Below are 14,432 nucleotides of genomic sequence, written 5' to 3' on the forward strand. Positions count from 1 at the left end.
CTGACTGCAAGTGTCTCAGTCCACGGGAAGAAGGAGAGAGAGCAAGTAGGTCCTGTCCACCTGCTCTGCTCTGGATTCTTGCTGGTGTAGTTTTCTCTGTCCTCTCAACTACAGTACCTAGAGGTAGAGATTATTGTTCCCTTTTCAAAGCCAGGGACACTGAACCTCAGAGAATTAGACCAGGACATTATCATTTTCATCTTTGTGTTCCCCTAGGCATACAGTAGGTGCTTAATACAGGCATACCTCAGAGATATTGCAGGAATGGTTCCAGACCACTGCAATGAGGTGAATACTGCAATAACGCCAGTCACACGAATTATGTTTACACTGTACTGTAGTCTATTAAATGTGCAATAGCATAATTTTTTATAAAAAAAGAACGTACATGACTTAATTAACAAATACTTTATTGCTAAAGATTGCTAACCATCATTTGACAATGCAGGGTTGTCACAAACGTTCAATTTGTAAAAAACAGAACATCTGCAAAACACAATAAAATTAGGTATGCCTGCGTCTGTTTCTTGAGTGAATGGATGAGGGGTTGTACTAAAGCCTCTATAGAATCCTGTTGTTCTCAAAATGTGGTCTGCATAAGAAGTACTTTTTAAATGCAGATTTGCGGGGCACTATCCCAAGAGCCTTGGATATCCCGAGGTCTGCAGCTTGGCCCTGGGAATCTGCAATTAACAGCCCCCTTTCTGCCCTCAGCGTATTGTGAAGCATGTTATTCACAGCTCCCATTACGATCTGAAATTATCTCGGTTGTTCACAAATGTAAGCTCCAAGAGGGCTAGGCTTTTGCCAGTCTCACTGGTCGGGAACCTCGACCAGAGTCTGGTACAGATCGGATGTTCCCTAAATATTTGTTGAATAAATGAATTAATCTTTAAGGTCACTTCTAGCTGGAATGTTTCTGTGTTAAACGCTCGCTGAATGACGGAGTCACTAGGTTGGTGAATGTACGCGTGATGGAGGTGATGCGGACGGAGGGCTGGGAGGAGGACGGCGGACAGAGGTCTTGGTCGGCCCTCGGGGCGGGTGGGTGGCTGCTGCCGGGTGTGGGGCGGGTCGGGCCCGGAGGCCCCATTACAGCAAGTCTGAGGAGGGCAGCCGGCGCGCGTCGGGCGGGGCCATGACGTCATACCCGCGGAGCGCAGCTTCCACGCCGGCTTGGGCGCCGCGGCGTCGTGACGTCACGGCCACGGAGTGCCTTCGCCAGCGCCGGTTGGGGCGGGGCGCGGGCCGGGCGGCGCCGTGACGTCACGCCTGCAGAGCGCCGCGCGGCGGCTGAGCGTGGCGGGAGCGGGCGCGGGCGCGGGTGAGGGGCGCGGGCCGGGAGCGGGCGGCGCGGCTGCGGGGCCGGGCGGTGGCGGCGGCGGCGGCGGCATGGCGGAGAGCGAGGCCGAGACCCCCAGCACGCCGGGCGAGTTCGAGAGCAAGTACTTCGAGTTCCACGGCGTGCGGCTACCGCCCTTCTGCCGCGGGAAGATGGAGGAGATCGCCAACTTCCCGGTGCGGCCCAGCGACGTGTGGATCGTCACCTACCCCAAGTCCGGTGAGCCCCGGGCAGACCCCGCCCGGCTCTGCGGCGCGCCCGCGTAGACGATGCGCCAGCGCCGGGGGCTTCCCGTCGGGGGCGGAGGGCGAGGGCGCGGTGCCCAGAGCCCGACCGGGTGGGGTGGGGGGTGGTCGGCCCGCGTTTGGGGAAACCAGTCTTTGGAGGTGGGCCCCGGTGTCCATGGCCAGCTAGCGTCCGTAGGGATGGAGCCAGTTTGGCAGGAGCTGCCAGGAGGATAGGCCCAGGCCCACCACGCTTCCCTGCTTCCCCTCCCGTTGTCCAGCTGGCTGTGTGACCTTGGACAGTCACTTAACCTCTCTGTTCCTGGGCCCGGTTCAGCCTTTGATGAGTGCAGAGTCCTGGTGGTGATCTGGGGAAGGGGATAAAACGGGCATCAGGGCTGTGTGCGTCCGTCATTTCCTGCGTGGGCACAGGGTGGGGGATGGGACTGGCCGTGCCCGGAATGCGTGCCTGGTGTGTTCCCCTGTTTCAGGGCCGCCTCCATCACTCTGGTGTCGGGCAGAACCCAGGGCATTCACATTTCCTAGCATTAACTGATGTCATTTTCATGACAACCGTGTAAGGTAGAGGTGATCATCTCCACTTTACAGTCTAGGCACTGAGGCTCAGAGAGGGGAAGTTGCTTGCCCAAGGTCACACAGCTGATGAGTGGCAGAGCAGCGATTTAAAGCCAGGCTGGTCTGTGCCCGGGACCTGATATAAGAGATTATCGTGTACTGCCTTCTGAGGTTTGTAGGGAAAAGAAGCAGCTTTCCTGTTTGAGCGTTCCTGCGGGTTTCGATTGCTGCCGCTGAACTGGAGAGACAGGGAGACGCCTGAATCCAGACAGTGCAGTGCGTCTGACGCCTGGTGTGGAGGGTGGCAGCCTGGAGGTCGTGTTGGAGGAGCAGGGTGGTAGGTTGCAGGAAGAGCTGTACACTTGGCTGTCCCAGCTGTGCAGGGTCCCAGACGCCCGAGGAATAGGCCCAGTCCTCCGAGGAAGGTTGGAGAAGGGGCTGTCAGTGGAGGGTGGGGAAAAGTCTAGAGGTGCTGCTGAGCCATCCTTGGGAAGAAGGAAAGGAAGGAGATATGGGGATTCAGAATTGGTCAGATTTTAGAGCCACAGATACCATTCCTACATGTAAGACACCCGCCCCCTTCCAGCTGGGTGTGGTGGCGCTGTATTTTGGACCCTCATGTTAAGTGGGATCAATAAAGACTAAAAATTGTCTCATGTTAGTTTAGGGCAGGGTTTGCCACCATATGAATTGTGAAAAACTTGGTTTGGGGCGCTCTTGAGGATTTCAGAATTGCACATGAGCAGTTGTGGTTCTGTGTTCTCCCTCCATTTCATGGCAAGGAGATGGAGGGTGAGAAGTTAAGTAGCTGGCAGGCTTGGGGAGGACCAGGCTTAGAGCTTAGTTGAAAAGCATGTACTGGGGCTTCTGGGGGATCCTTTAGAGGGGCCCTGCACTGGGGGCCTGCTGGGGTTCTTTCTGGGCACCTCGATGGGGAATGGGGTGTAGGTTTAAGGAAGTTTTCTAGGTAACCAAAACTCACATCATGTTTGTAACTTGCATCTTTCAGAGACAAACAAAAACATATCGTAGAGTTTTTCACAAGGAGAGTAAACATGTGGCTCTTTCTTTTGGTGACGGAGAATCCAACGGTGGCCAGAGATCCTTGTGTGGGGTCCCTTTGCACAGAGCCCTAGAGAGCCTCCTTTTTGAAATGTAAAAATTTTTTTCCACAGACCTCATAACCTTTCCAGGCCCTCGTTGTTTGTCCGTCTGCCCCCTGCCTGCTCCTTTTATCTTTTACCTTCTACCTGAGGGCTGGGCAACCTGAAGACTCCCTTGTTAGAACTATGTGTAAGCCAGGAGTAATGACAGTAGTAACTGCACAGCTGACTACCTGCCGTGCTTTGTCGCTCTGTGTGTGTTCATCATCACAGCAAACTCCCTTCAGAGCTCTCTGATCAGAGGTGGTCTCCCCTTTCACAGGTCGGGCACGGAGGCTCTGGGAGGTGAAGTGACGTGCTCAAGCTCACATGCCCGGTATGAGGCTTGTTTGAGCTGACCACGAGCCCAGGAGTAAAGGAGAAGCAGAGTCCTGGGTTTTGTGTAGGCCAGTATCTTCTGTTCCTTTTTTGCTTTCTTCCTGGTTCTTGACCTTGGCCCAGTCCATCCTTCTCATCCAGTTTGTGGGATGGTGACAGGATAGATGAGAAGTTTTCTCAGGAAGGATGACCTGCACTAGCTGAAACCAGTGCTTCTGAGGATCCCCCCTTCCCCCAACCCACACCGCCTGTAAAGTTCATTACACGAAATGATCTGGAAGGGGGCTGAAGAACTGGTCCCAAAAATCTGCCTGAAAGGTTTTCTCTCAACCAGAGGAGGAGGGCCCTGGAAGTCATCTCCAGTGGCAGCTGATGCAGCAGGAGGGGCAGTCTGGGGGGCAGGATCTGGGTTCTCCCAAGTCGTTGCCCTTGGGTGATTCTGAGCCCCTGTTTCCCCTGCTGTGAAATCCACATCATAAATTGCATAGTTGCAGAGGCGACTCTGGCTCTGGGATCCTTGGAGCGACTGTTACTTTGAACACAGGCCATTCGCACTTTGCCATGGGACCTGGGATGCCCTAGGAATGATGAAGCAGCCCCTTGGCAAGTCCCGTGTGCCAGGTGCTCTGCCATGTTAATCCAAAGTCTCAGAGAAGGCAGGAACTTGCTCAGAGTCACACAGCTGCTGAAGGACAGTCAGTCTAGTCAGGTCCCCTGGTCCGCAGCCAGCCTTGCCCCTTCCCCTCCAGAGGAGGGCAACCAGACTCAGGCCTCAAGGCAGAGGGAGGCTCCCACCTTCTCTGTGCGCTTTGGGATGGAGGTCTCAGGACACTTTGGGATTTTAGGGTTTTTGTCACTGCTCTGAGTCACATGAACTTCAGGTGGCCCAGTTCACGCTTCCTTTCCTTCCCGTCCCTTCCCTCCCCCCCTTCTCCTCCCCACCAGGAGTGGATTTGTAGGAGGCACTGGTGCTTAGAGATTAAGAGCCTGGCTTTGGAGCTGGAAGGCCTGGGTTTGAACACAGCTGTGCTACTTACCTGCTGCATGGCCCCGGACAGATGACATCACCCCTCTGAGCTGGGCTTTCCTCGGGGATAGGAGAGACCACCACAGTGCCTTGCCGGTGGCTGTGAGGATGAATGAGATGATGGGCGAGGGCTCCTTCCCGTCCCGGATGTACCGTAAGCACAGGAAAGCCTCGTGCTATTGATGCCAGCTTTCACTCCCTGAGCACCCGCGGTGCCCAGACGCTTTCCTAGGTGCCGGGGGTGCAGAGAAGAGTCCCATCTGGTGCCTGTCCTCAGTGAGCGCTCAGTCCGCTGGGGGACAGGCAGCTGCAGGGTGGTTGGTGCTGGGACTGGGGCGAGTAGGCAGGACTAGCAGAGGCCCCTTCCCTTGCCTTGCAGGGGACCACGGGGCCCCTTGGGTTTCCAGTGCCCAAGTCTACAAGGTCTTATTGAACTTGCAGGTGGCCCCAGGGTCCCTTGTCCACCCTACCCTCTCTGGTGGGAAACTGGGGTTCACAGGACAGGGGACGTCCGGTGGTAAAGGTAGTAGTAAGTGGATCCTGCTTTTTTCCCACAGCACTCCACTACTTCTAGAACTTTTTTGTGTTTCTGACGTTTGAGCTCGGGTGACAGGTTAGGACTGTGCTGTCTGATACAGGAGCCTCTAGACACAGGTGGGTATTGAAGTTTAATGAATTGAAATGAAATAAAATTAGAGATTCAGTTCCCCAGGGGCAGTCGCCCCATTTCACGAGCTCAGGAGCCACAGTGGCTAGTGGCTCTCGTGTTGCACAGCACGGATGGGATATCAGCTATTTCCATCCTCACGGAAGTTCTGCCGGACGGCGCAGGTTCACACCGCGACGCCAGCAGTGGGAGCCCATTGTGCCTTCCGAGGGGGACCCTCCTCATGGTTGCTTGTTGATCGTCATCCATTCTTATAGCCTCTTTGGTCCCAGGATGTTGAGTGTTGAAACCCGTTGTGTCTGGGAGACGTCACGCGTCTGTCCCCGGGGTCCCCAAGGTCAAGGAGACTGGCTCTGGAACATGCTCCGTGGCTCGGCCAGAGCGCCCACCTCCTGACTTTCTTCTCCTTTTGGTTCCCACCTGTCTTGAAGTGCATCCTCGTTCTCCTGTCACTGATGAGGAGGGAAGCAGTGCATTGCTGCTGGGGAGGGGGGAGCATCTGGTGCCAGCTCTAGCCCTGTCACTGTGCGACTGCAGTTTGCTCATGAAATATGAGAGGGTTGGGCCTGATGGGTTCATGTAAGTCTTAAATGTTAAGACACCCTGGGGCGGGGAGGCTCACAGGCCCCAGGCTGGCAGAGCTCTTCGTTTTCTTTGACTGTGTGTGTCACCATGCCCGGGAGAGGGGGCCTTGGGAAGTGTCATGAATGAGGTGACGCTGTCCTCAGGGAGCTTGCAGTAACACTGGGAAGCCAGGCCCCTGATGCCGAAAGCTGTCTGACAGGCCGGGGTGGTCATTCCTAGGGTCAGGTCGGGGGCCCAGGAAGGAGGCCTCAGGCAGGAGGAGGACCACTGGGGGCCTGCATGGAGGAGGTGGGGGAGGAGGGCAGGGAGCCAGCCATGAGGGCAGGTGGGATTAGCAATCACAGCTACTCCCTCTCCCTTGTTTGAGCCTCAGAACAGTCCCGTGTTCTTGTGACTGTTTCCTTTTTTGGATAGAAACAGGCCCAGTGAGGGGAAAGGGCGGTATCAGCATGTGAGTGTAGAGTTTTCACTTGTAGACGGTGGAGAGGAAGCAGCCACAGGAAGAGCTGGCAGAGGGACAGTGGGGATGGGAACCGGCGCCCACCCAGCATCCATTCTGTGCCAGACACTCCCCAGGTTTTCACATGCAGTTATCGCATGGCACTTTCCCACAGTCTGGGGAGGAGACTGGTCTCAAATGCGGATCAGGAAGCAGGCTGCAAGGTTTCAGGGAGGGACTTGTCACCCACCCTGAGCTCACGTTTGTGCCAAGATCAGGGTGACCGTCCCTCCCTTCCAGCTACACAGGGTGATGAGTGCTCCCCAACTCAGCACTCAGTTCCCTGCCTCCTGGGAGAGCGTGCAGAGGCCTGAAGAGGTACCAGGAGGTTTGTGCAGGATAACTGCCGACTTCCTCTCCCCTCTCCCCTCTCCCTTCCTCCTCCCTCTTCCTTCCCTTTGCTCTTACTCACTATGTTTGCACATAATGAAGAGGGCTTGGAATTGGGGAAGGAGGTGGCAAGTCCCAGTGCCTGGGCTGGCCAGGGGAACGTTCTTCTCGTCACTGTACGGGGCTTGGGAGAGGGAGCCTCGAGAGGCACCCACAGGATTCTGCAGGAAGGCGCAGGGCCTCCGGGAGGAGCATCTCTGTGATACCAGTGGAACAGGAAGAGACCCCCGGCCCCACTCTGAGCTCCAGGGTCTCATCCGGGCTTCTCATTTCTCACTCCTCCTAGACAGTGACAACTTCGCCACACTCCACCCCCACCCCCCCCCCGCACATGCTCTTTGTTACTTTGCTTCCGTGGCTCCTGTACCCGGTAAGCTCTCAGGTCCGTCTACCCCCTCAGCCCTCGAGACAGTCTTGGGACTCTTCCTCTCTCACCTGGACTATTCCGTGGCCTCCCCCCTTGGTTCACCTTTCCCTCTGCAGCGGAAGTGACCTCTTAGAAACACAGACCTGACCTCGGGCAGTCCCTCATTGCACCTCTTCACTGACTCCCCATTGCCTTCAGTCCACGGTAAACTCCACTCCGTAACCCATCGTCTTGTGGTCTGATTTCACCTGTTCTGCCCCCTTTCTCACCAGCCACATAGGACTGTCTGAACACGCCTGCTTCTTTCTCCCTCTGTCTGGTGTGCTCTTCCCCTCCCCTCCCTTCCTCTCCTTTTCCTTCCCTCTGATTACCTGATGAGGACTTCCCGTTTTTGAACTCCTCTCATCTGTTCATTGTGGGACTGAACGTCCTCCTGTGCCTCCCTCCTACCTTTCAGCACGTTAGAGCTGCCACTCCAATGTCTCCTGGCTTGCATCGCTTCTGTTGAAAAGTCAGCTGTGATTCTTTGTTCCTTTTGGAATGGACCTTTTTTCCCTCCCCCGCCCCCGCCGTTGCCTTCAAGATTTTCTCTTTATCTTTGATTTTCAGCGCTTGAATATTATGTGTCTAGGTATGTATTTTTTCAGGGAGGGGGATGCTTATTCTGCTTGGGGTTCTCTGAGCTTCTTGGGTCTATGGTTTGATGCCTTTCCTTCTTTTGGATGAATTCTCAGCCATTATCCCTACGAATATTTCTTCTGTCTTCTCTTCTTTTGAGATTCCAATTACAGATGTGTTAGATTGTTTGAAACTATCCTATAGCTCTTGTATATTCTATTTTTTCACCCTTTTTTTCTCCTTGTGTTTCAGCTTGGGTAATTTCTGTTGACCAATCTTCAGGTCAACACATTTTTGACCAGAGGTGTATTATGGCCACAGACGTTAGTTTCTGCAAAAATCCCCCGGTCAGTAATGTGTTAACTGATTCTTCCACTGTGTCAGATCTACTGATGAGCTCACTGAAAGCATTCTGTATTTCTGTTATTGTGTTTTTATTTTTCCTCTAGTGTCTCATTGTTTTGATAGTTTCCATCTCTCTGCTGAAATATTCATCTGTTTATGCATTTTGTCCACCTTCTCCATGAAATCCTTTAAAATTTTAATCAGATTAATTTTTTTTTTTTTTTTTGCTGTACGCGGGCCTCTCACTGCTGTGGCCTCTCCCGTTGCAGAGCACAGGCTCCGGACACACAGGCTCCGCGGCCATGGCTCGCGGGCCCAGCCGCTCCGCGGCATGTGGGATCTTCCGGGATCGGGGCACGAACCCGTGTCCCCTGCATCGGCAGGAATCAGATTAATTTTAAAGTCTGATTCTGTTGATTGTTTTGTCTCTTGACTGGGATATATATATATATATATATATAAATTTTTTTTCTTTCCTTTTCTTAATGTGTAGTACTTTTTGATTTAATGCTGGACACAGTGTGCCCGCATTAGAGATTGGAGTCAGTTGTATTTATGCTTGGAAATGGGCCTGGCTTTTCTTGCCATTAGTGTAGGTGGTGAGTCAGTCTGGTAGGAGTAGGGCTGTGTTGGGTTCTGTTGTTCCCCTGGGCACTTGAGTGATGACTGGTTTTCATTCCTATAGCATCACCTTGTGCTTCGCTTGGGAAGCTGAGTTTCCAGAGGGTCTTTCCTCAGTGTTTCTGCCCTACCCTCAGCTTTTGGTCTGAGTCTCAGAGGGACTTCTCCCCACACCCTGTCCCCTACCTCAGGTGTGGACTGCTGTTTCTTGTTGCTCTGTTGCTGGCTGAGAGGGGAAGGTTTTGAGGGGGAGGTCCTCTGTCACCTGGTCCAGCTGCAGCCTTAGGCAGGCTCTGGGTTCCTGGGTCTTGGTGGGGTTTTCTCAGTGATGCCCCTTAGTGGCAGCCAGCTCTGCCTTGATGGTGGGTCTTGCGCAGGAAAGAGTTTCACATTCCTCTTTCAGCATTTGGGGGTCTCAGAGCCCAGGGGCAAGTTCTAACCTCTCCCACAGGGGCAGAGTTCTTTTCTTTCACCCAGTCTCCAGCCGTGTTGGGTCTTCACCAGTGCCCTGGCGGGTAACAGGTTTTGCTGCCCCTCCCCCAGTGGCTTAATGCATTCTTCCCATAGAGGAGAAGAGTCCCAGCAGGTTTCTTTCCTTTTCCTGGAGCCATGATGTTGAGGAATGCTGTCTCCACCCTGCCACCCCTCGTCTTTCTCACGAGCGCCTAGTAGGTCTGCAGAGGAGCGTCTGCTTGGTGCCAGCTCTCTCCTTGTGTCTCTTGCTCTGCAAGCCCGCAGTCAGCCTTTGCACTTTGTAGAAATTCCACCTGGATTCTTCTTTCCTGCGTGCGTGGTGCCTCGCTTCTCCTCCTCCTGGCCCGTCCTCCTGGGATTCCAGCCTCCTGGCTGCCCGCAGCTTCAGCTCTCTGACGGACTTGAGTCAGGTGGGGTCTGGCAGCTTGTCTGGCCGTTGCCGGTTAGTGTCGGGCCGCGCTCCTCCCAGCTCTCTGCACCCTGGCTGGGGCGGCACTGCTTCCTGCTGTCCTGATGGTCAGGTGAGGCGGTGGACGTGTCTTCAGCTTCTGGGGGGTCGGACAGCAGGTGTTAGCAGGGGGTGGGGACCCAGCTGGGGCTTCTGGAGCACGTTAGGGCAAGTGCAGGGGCTGTCAGGAGTCAGAAGCACCCCCGAAACATGCTTTGCAGACTTCCTGGGGTTTTCCGGAAGCGAAACAAGTCATTTCCAGAGGGGCTGGAGAGCCAGAGAGGTGTGGGCTTCCAGGTGGGTCTAGTGAGGCTCAGCTCAGCCTGGGATGAGCCAGGGTCTCCTGGGCCCCCCACTCCCACCAGCGGCAGGCCGTGGTCTGGGTGATGGTACAGATGCTCGAGTCTGCGTTGATCCTTCTCAAGCCTCAGGCAGACTGGGAGCTGAGAGGGTGGCCCGTCTCTGTGCCGGGGACGGGGGCGGGGGGCTCCTGTCATCCTCAGAGCTTCACGGTCAGAGATGTCCCTTATTAGGTGAGGAACTGAGGCCCGAGGAGAAGCGGGCCCGGGTCCTGGGGACAGAGCCCACGGGGGCTGGCTCCGGGGCCCCAGCACGTGGGTCCTGGCGTTTGATCCGTGGGCGGTCCTCCCCTGGGGTGCGGTGGGCAGACCTGCTGGGACGGGCTGAGTCAACCTGGGGTCCAGGCCTCAGGAAGTGGCCGAGCCGGGATTTCAGATGTGTCCTCTTGAAGCTCGTGCCCACGTGGTCTTGCCTCCCCCATGGGAGGGGCGAGGCCCAGCACGGGGAGGGGGTGAGCCTGGGGCCTGGAGACCTGGAAGCGAGGCTCGGTGTGGAGGAGTGAGGTGGGAGGTGGTCTCAGGAGGCACGGCAAAGAGGAAGCCAGGAGCGGTGCCCTCGGGAGATGGGTGGGCACAGCACGGGGGTCTCCCTAAAGAGGTGGGGGCCGGGCCTCACCCGTCAGCTCCCGCCTCCCAGCAGTGGAGGGTGCTTGGGGCCCAGGGAGAGCGGGTGCAGGACCTCCTCGTGTGGGGTCTGCCCGCCGCGCTCCAGGGTGCCGAGGTGGATGGTGGGCGCCGACAGGGTCTGCTGGAGGAGGCGTTGTAATGACCTCGGCCCGAATCCGACTTGGGGCAAGGCGCTCAGCCTTCCTGAATCTTGGTGTGCTCCTTTTCAGATGGGGTGATGTCTTGCTGGGCTGTTGGGAGGACCGGACGTGGTGATGGGCGTGGAAAGCCCTGATATGCTGCTAGCCCTTATTTTCATTTCTCCTCTTCCGTTTCGGCTCCACCTGGAGCATTTTCTGCCCGTGGCTGCGTAAGAGACCGCCCAGACTCAGCACCTAAAGACAGCGGTTATTACTGTAGCCCAGAGTCCGCCGTCCTGATCTCAGCCCGTGCATCTGCGGGCTGTCTGGGGGCCCTGCGGCAGGCTGGTCGTGGCTGGGGCGGTTCTCATTCAGGTGACCCTGGACCAGGAGGCTAGCCTGGGAATGTCCTTCCCTTGGCAATGCTAGAAGCACAGAAGAGCAAGTGGGAACGTGCAAAGCTCTGTGCCTTCGCTTCCCTGCATTGGCTACAGCCAGTCCCTGCCGTGCCCGCGTTCATGGGGACCCTCTTCTGGGAGGGGCTGTGAAGTCTCAGGGCAGACAGTGTGGATGGCGCAGGGTGGAGAACTGGGACTCCTACCGCTGTACCCCCAGCCCCTCCCCGACGTGCTACACCTCACTGGTCCATGCTCCTGTCCTTCGGGTCCCAGGTCAAAGGCTGCTGTTTAAGAGGAGCCTTCCCAGACTTTCCCAGACCTTCCTGGAGGTGGGGCCTCTGCCTCCTGGGGGAGCCGCCCACTCTGCCTGAGGGGTCGGCAGCCTCTCGGTAGGGGCCTGTGTGCGGGGTCCTGAGTGTGTGTCCGCATCTCTGAACCCGGGAACCCGAGAGCTCAAGGCCCGGGAGAATTTCACCCTAAGGAGACTGAAGGCTGGAGCCTGGTGACTTCGTCAGGCCCCCACAGTCACTGCAGAGCGGGGCTGGGAATGTGGGCCCCAGATTGCCAGGCCTCAGCAGCAGGGACTGTAGCAGCCAGGGCTGTCTGGAGACGGGCAGCCTCTCCTCCTGGCTGTTGGTCCAGCTGTGTCACGGCATCTGACATCGTCCCACAGGAGGGACAGTCACACCCAGTGGCCAAGTCTGTTTCCCCTCTGTGTCCAGCAGGGCCCAGAGCACAGGCCAGGCTCACTTTCCAGGGTCCAGCCCCTCCTCCCTCTGTCTCACCCTTGCTCCATCCCCAGCTGGGAAGTGGTGGGGTCTGAGGTTAGAGCTTTAGCCTGGAAATGAGAACGTGTGGCTTGTGGCCTTGGTTTTGCTGCCCACTTGCTTTGTGAGCCGTGTGTGGTGTGTGTGTGTTTGTGTGCATGTGTGTGGTGTGTGTATGGTATATGGGTGTGGTGTCTGTGTGTGTGTGTGCGCTGCATGCGTGTGGGGTCTGTGTATATGTGGGGGGGCACATGGACGTGGTGTGCATGTCTGCGTGTGCTGTGGTGTGTTGAAGCACTCTGGTTCTGGAGTCAGACTGTTCTGGGTCCTGGGTTCACGGCCCACTCGCGTCTGTGGCCCCAGGCAGTTCGCCTCCAAGTCTGCTTTGCCGTGTGTGAGATGTGGTGGCAGAGGCCGCTGAGCGGCCTGTGTGGCTCAGATGGGGAAGGGCCGTGTGAGCTCCTGGCACAGCACCCGGGGGCGCTGGGCACTGTCCTCAGCTGTCCCTGGGGGCCTGCAGGGCACCTCGTGTGAGCCAGCATGGGCCTCTTGGCCTGGTTCCCATCCACGTGCAGCCTGAGACGGGGGCTGTGCCCGTCCGTGTGGGGCTCCGTGTCCCCTGAGTGTCAGGATTGTTGCAGGGCCTGAGACAGCCCATGTGAATGTTCCCGGGACGGGGAGGTGCTCAAGGAGAGCGGCTCCCTTTGCTCCTTCCTTTCCAAGGGGAGTGTCCTGGAGGCCTTCGCAGTGTCTGTTGGGTTAGCACGTTCCCCCCCCTGGTGAGGGGCCTGCAGGACCCCAGGCCCGGCTGGTTTGGCAGCTCCGTGGGCTGCAGCTTCGGGTGTGCCGCTGTTGCTGTTTGTAAGGGAGCTGGACTGACCCCGGCTGTGACACCTTGATGTCCGGTGCCTGCAGAGTGCCTGTGGGGCAGACTTGAGCACGCCTGCTCATCGTTGCTTCCTCTTCAAACCTCACTACGTGACGATCGAGGGTTAGGAAGCTCTGAGGCCCTCCTCCCAGGGAGAAGGAGAGGTGGTGACTGTGGATTTTGGAAGCTCAGATGTGGTGGCTCAGTGTTAGCTGACTTAGCAGGTAGAGAACCTAATGCCAGCAGAGGGCAGGGCAGCCGGCACGTGAACCCCTTCGCTGCAGGGCCCCAGGAATCATGCACCTGGCCCCTCAGGGTGGCCGCCGTGATACGGGGAGGCTGAGAGCAGGCAGCTGTTGCAAAGACGGGTTTCTTTGGGGGAAGTTGATCCAGAGAAGCTGTGGGCTTGGGTATGCCACGCAGAGCTACAGGCTGGGGTACAGTGCTGAGTTGGAAATGGGGGTCGAATGAAAGCTACACGCTTGAAAGGGAGGTTCCCAGCGCCCTCCCCTCCTTGGCTTCTGGGATGCCTGTGGTCCCCCAGGGCAGAGAGTGGAGGCATCTTCTCTGGAGAAACTGACCCCAAAGAAAAGACTTACAAATTACTTGTGTGTGGGCATCTCCCATCTCAGCTGTGATGACACCCAGGCTGGGCTGTGTTTACAGACACATGAAGCCGTGCAGTCAACAAGCCTTGTCCTGGACAAGCCTGGATGCAGATGGCTGCGTCCAGTGGCTCATTCTTACCTGTGGATGGACTCAAGGTCTTCAGATCTTAACGTCTCCAACATGAAGGACAGAGACCTGCAAAACCAGAACAAAACAAAAAGCAGCAAAAGGAGCTTGGAGGAATCAAAGACATTGTACAGAGCAGAAGAAAACCTAAAAAACAAAACACCACCTGCACTCTTTTTTTTTTTAAAATTCTGCTTCTAATTGCAAATCCCTAGTATGTAGGACTATGATTTTTTTTTTTTTAAATAATTAATTAATTTGGTGCGTTGGGTCTTGGTTGCTGTGCGTGGGCTTTCTCTAGTTGCGGCGAGCAGGGGCTACTCTTCATTGCGGTGTGCGGGCTTCTCATTGTGGTGGCTTCTCTTGTTGCAGACCATGGGCTCTAGGTGTGTGAGTTTCAGTAGTTGTGGCACACGGGCTCAGTAGTTGTGGCTTGTGGGCTCTAGAGCACAGGCTCAGTAGTTGTGGCGCATGGGCTTAGTTGCTCCACAGCATGTGGGATCTTCCCAGACCAGGGCTCGAACCCGTGTCCCCTGCATTGGCAGGTGGATTCTTAACCACTGCACCACCAGGGAAGTCCTACCACCTGCACTCCTAACTCTGTAATATCGTCAGAGAGTGAAGACAGGTATTGTATTTGAAATTTTAAGAACTCAGTTGTGAGGTTTGGGTGGTCAAGCAGAGGAAATATCCCAGGAAGTAGAGCAAAAATTTTTACAAATTGATGACAAATGGGCGCAAAAAGAGAAGAAAAAGTGGAAGATCTCAGAGTTACAGAAGGAGAAAAGAGGGAGAATGGGAGAGAGAAAGTTACTGAAACCAGGATTTCCAGAACTCCAGGGGGGAGTTAAAGACTCCCCTTGTGTCTGAATGTGCCCCCAGGCACTGTGATTGA

General features: G+C 56.0%; 1 protein-coding gene across 4 annotated transcripts in view; it reads left to right on the plus strand.

Moving 5' to 3' along the window:
* The first annotated feature begins 1,366 nt into the window (after positions 1-1,366).
* The window catches only part of SULT4A1 (sulfotransferase family 4A member 1), a 31,300-nt gene continuing 18,234 nt past the window's right edge, over positions 1,367-14,432 (plus strand). For all 4 annotated transcript variants that reach the window (XR_009533816.1, XM_060113270.1, XM_060113269.1 and 1 more), the window contains exon 1: positions 1,367-1,561. Coding sequence is in view for 3 of the 4 variants with exons in the window: in XM_060113270.1 (XP_059969253.1) it covers positions 1,393-1,561 (169 nt within the window). In the remaining variant the exon portion in view is untranslated. The remainder of the gene's footprint in view (positions 1,562-14,432) is intronic.

This window comes from Mesoplodon densirostris, chromosome 11, assembly GCF_025265405.1.
Source record: "Mesoplodon densirostris isolate mMesDen1 chromosome 11, mMesDen1 primary haplotype, whole genome shotgun sequence".
Lineage (NCBI taxonomy): Eukaryota > Metazoa > Chordata > Mammalia > Artiodactyla > Ziphiidae > Mesoplodon > Mesoplodon densirostris.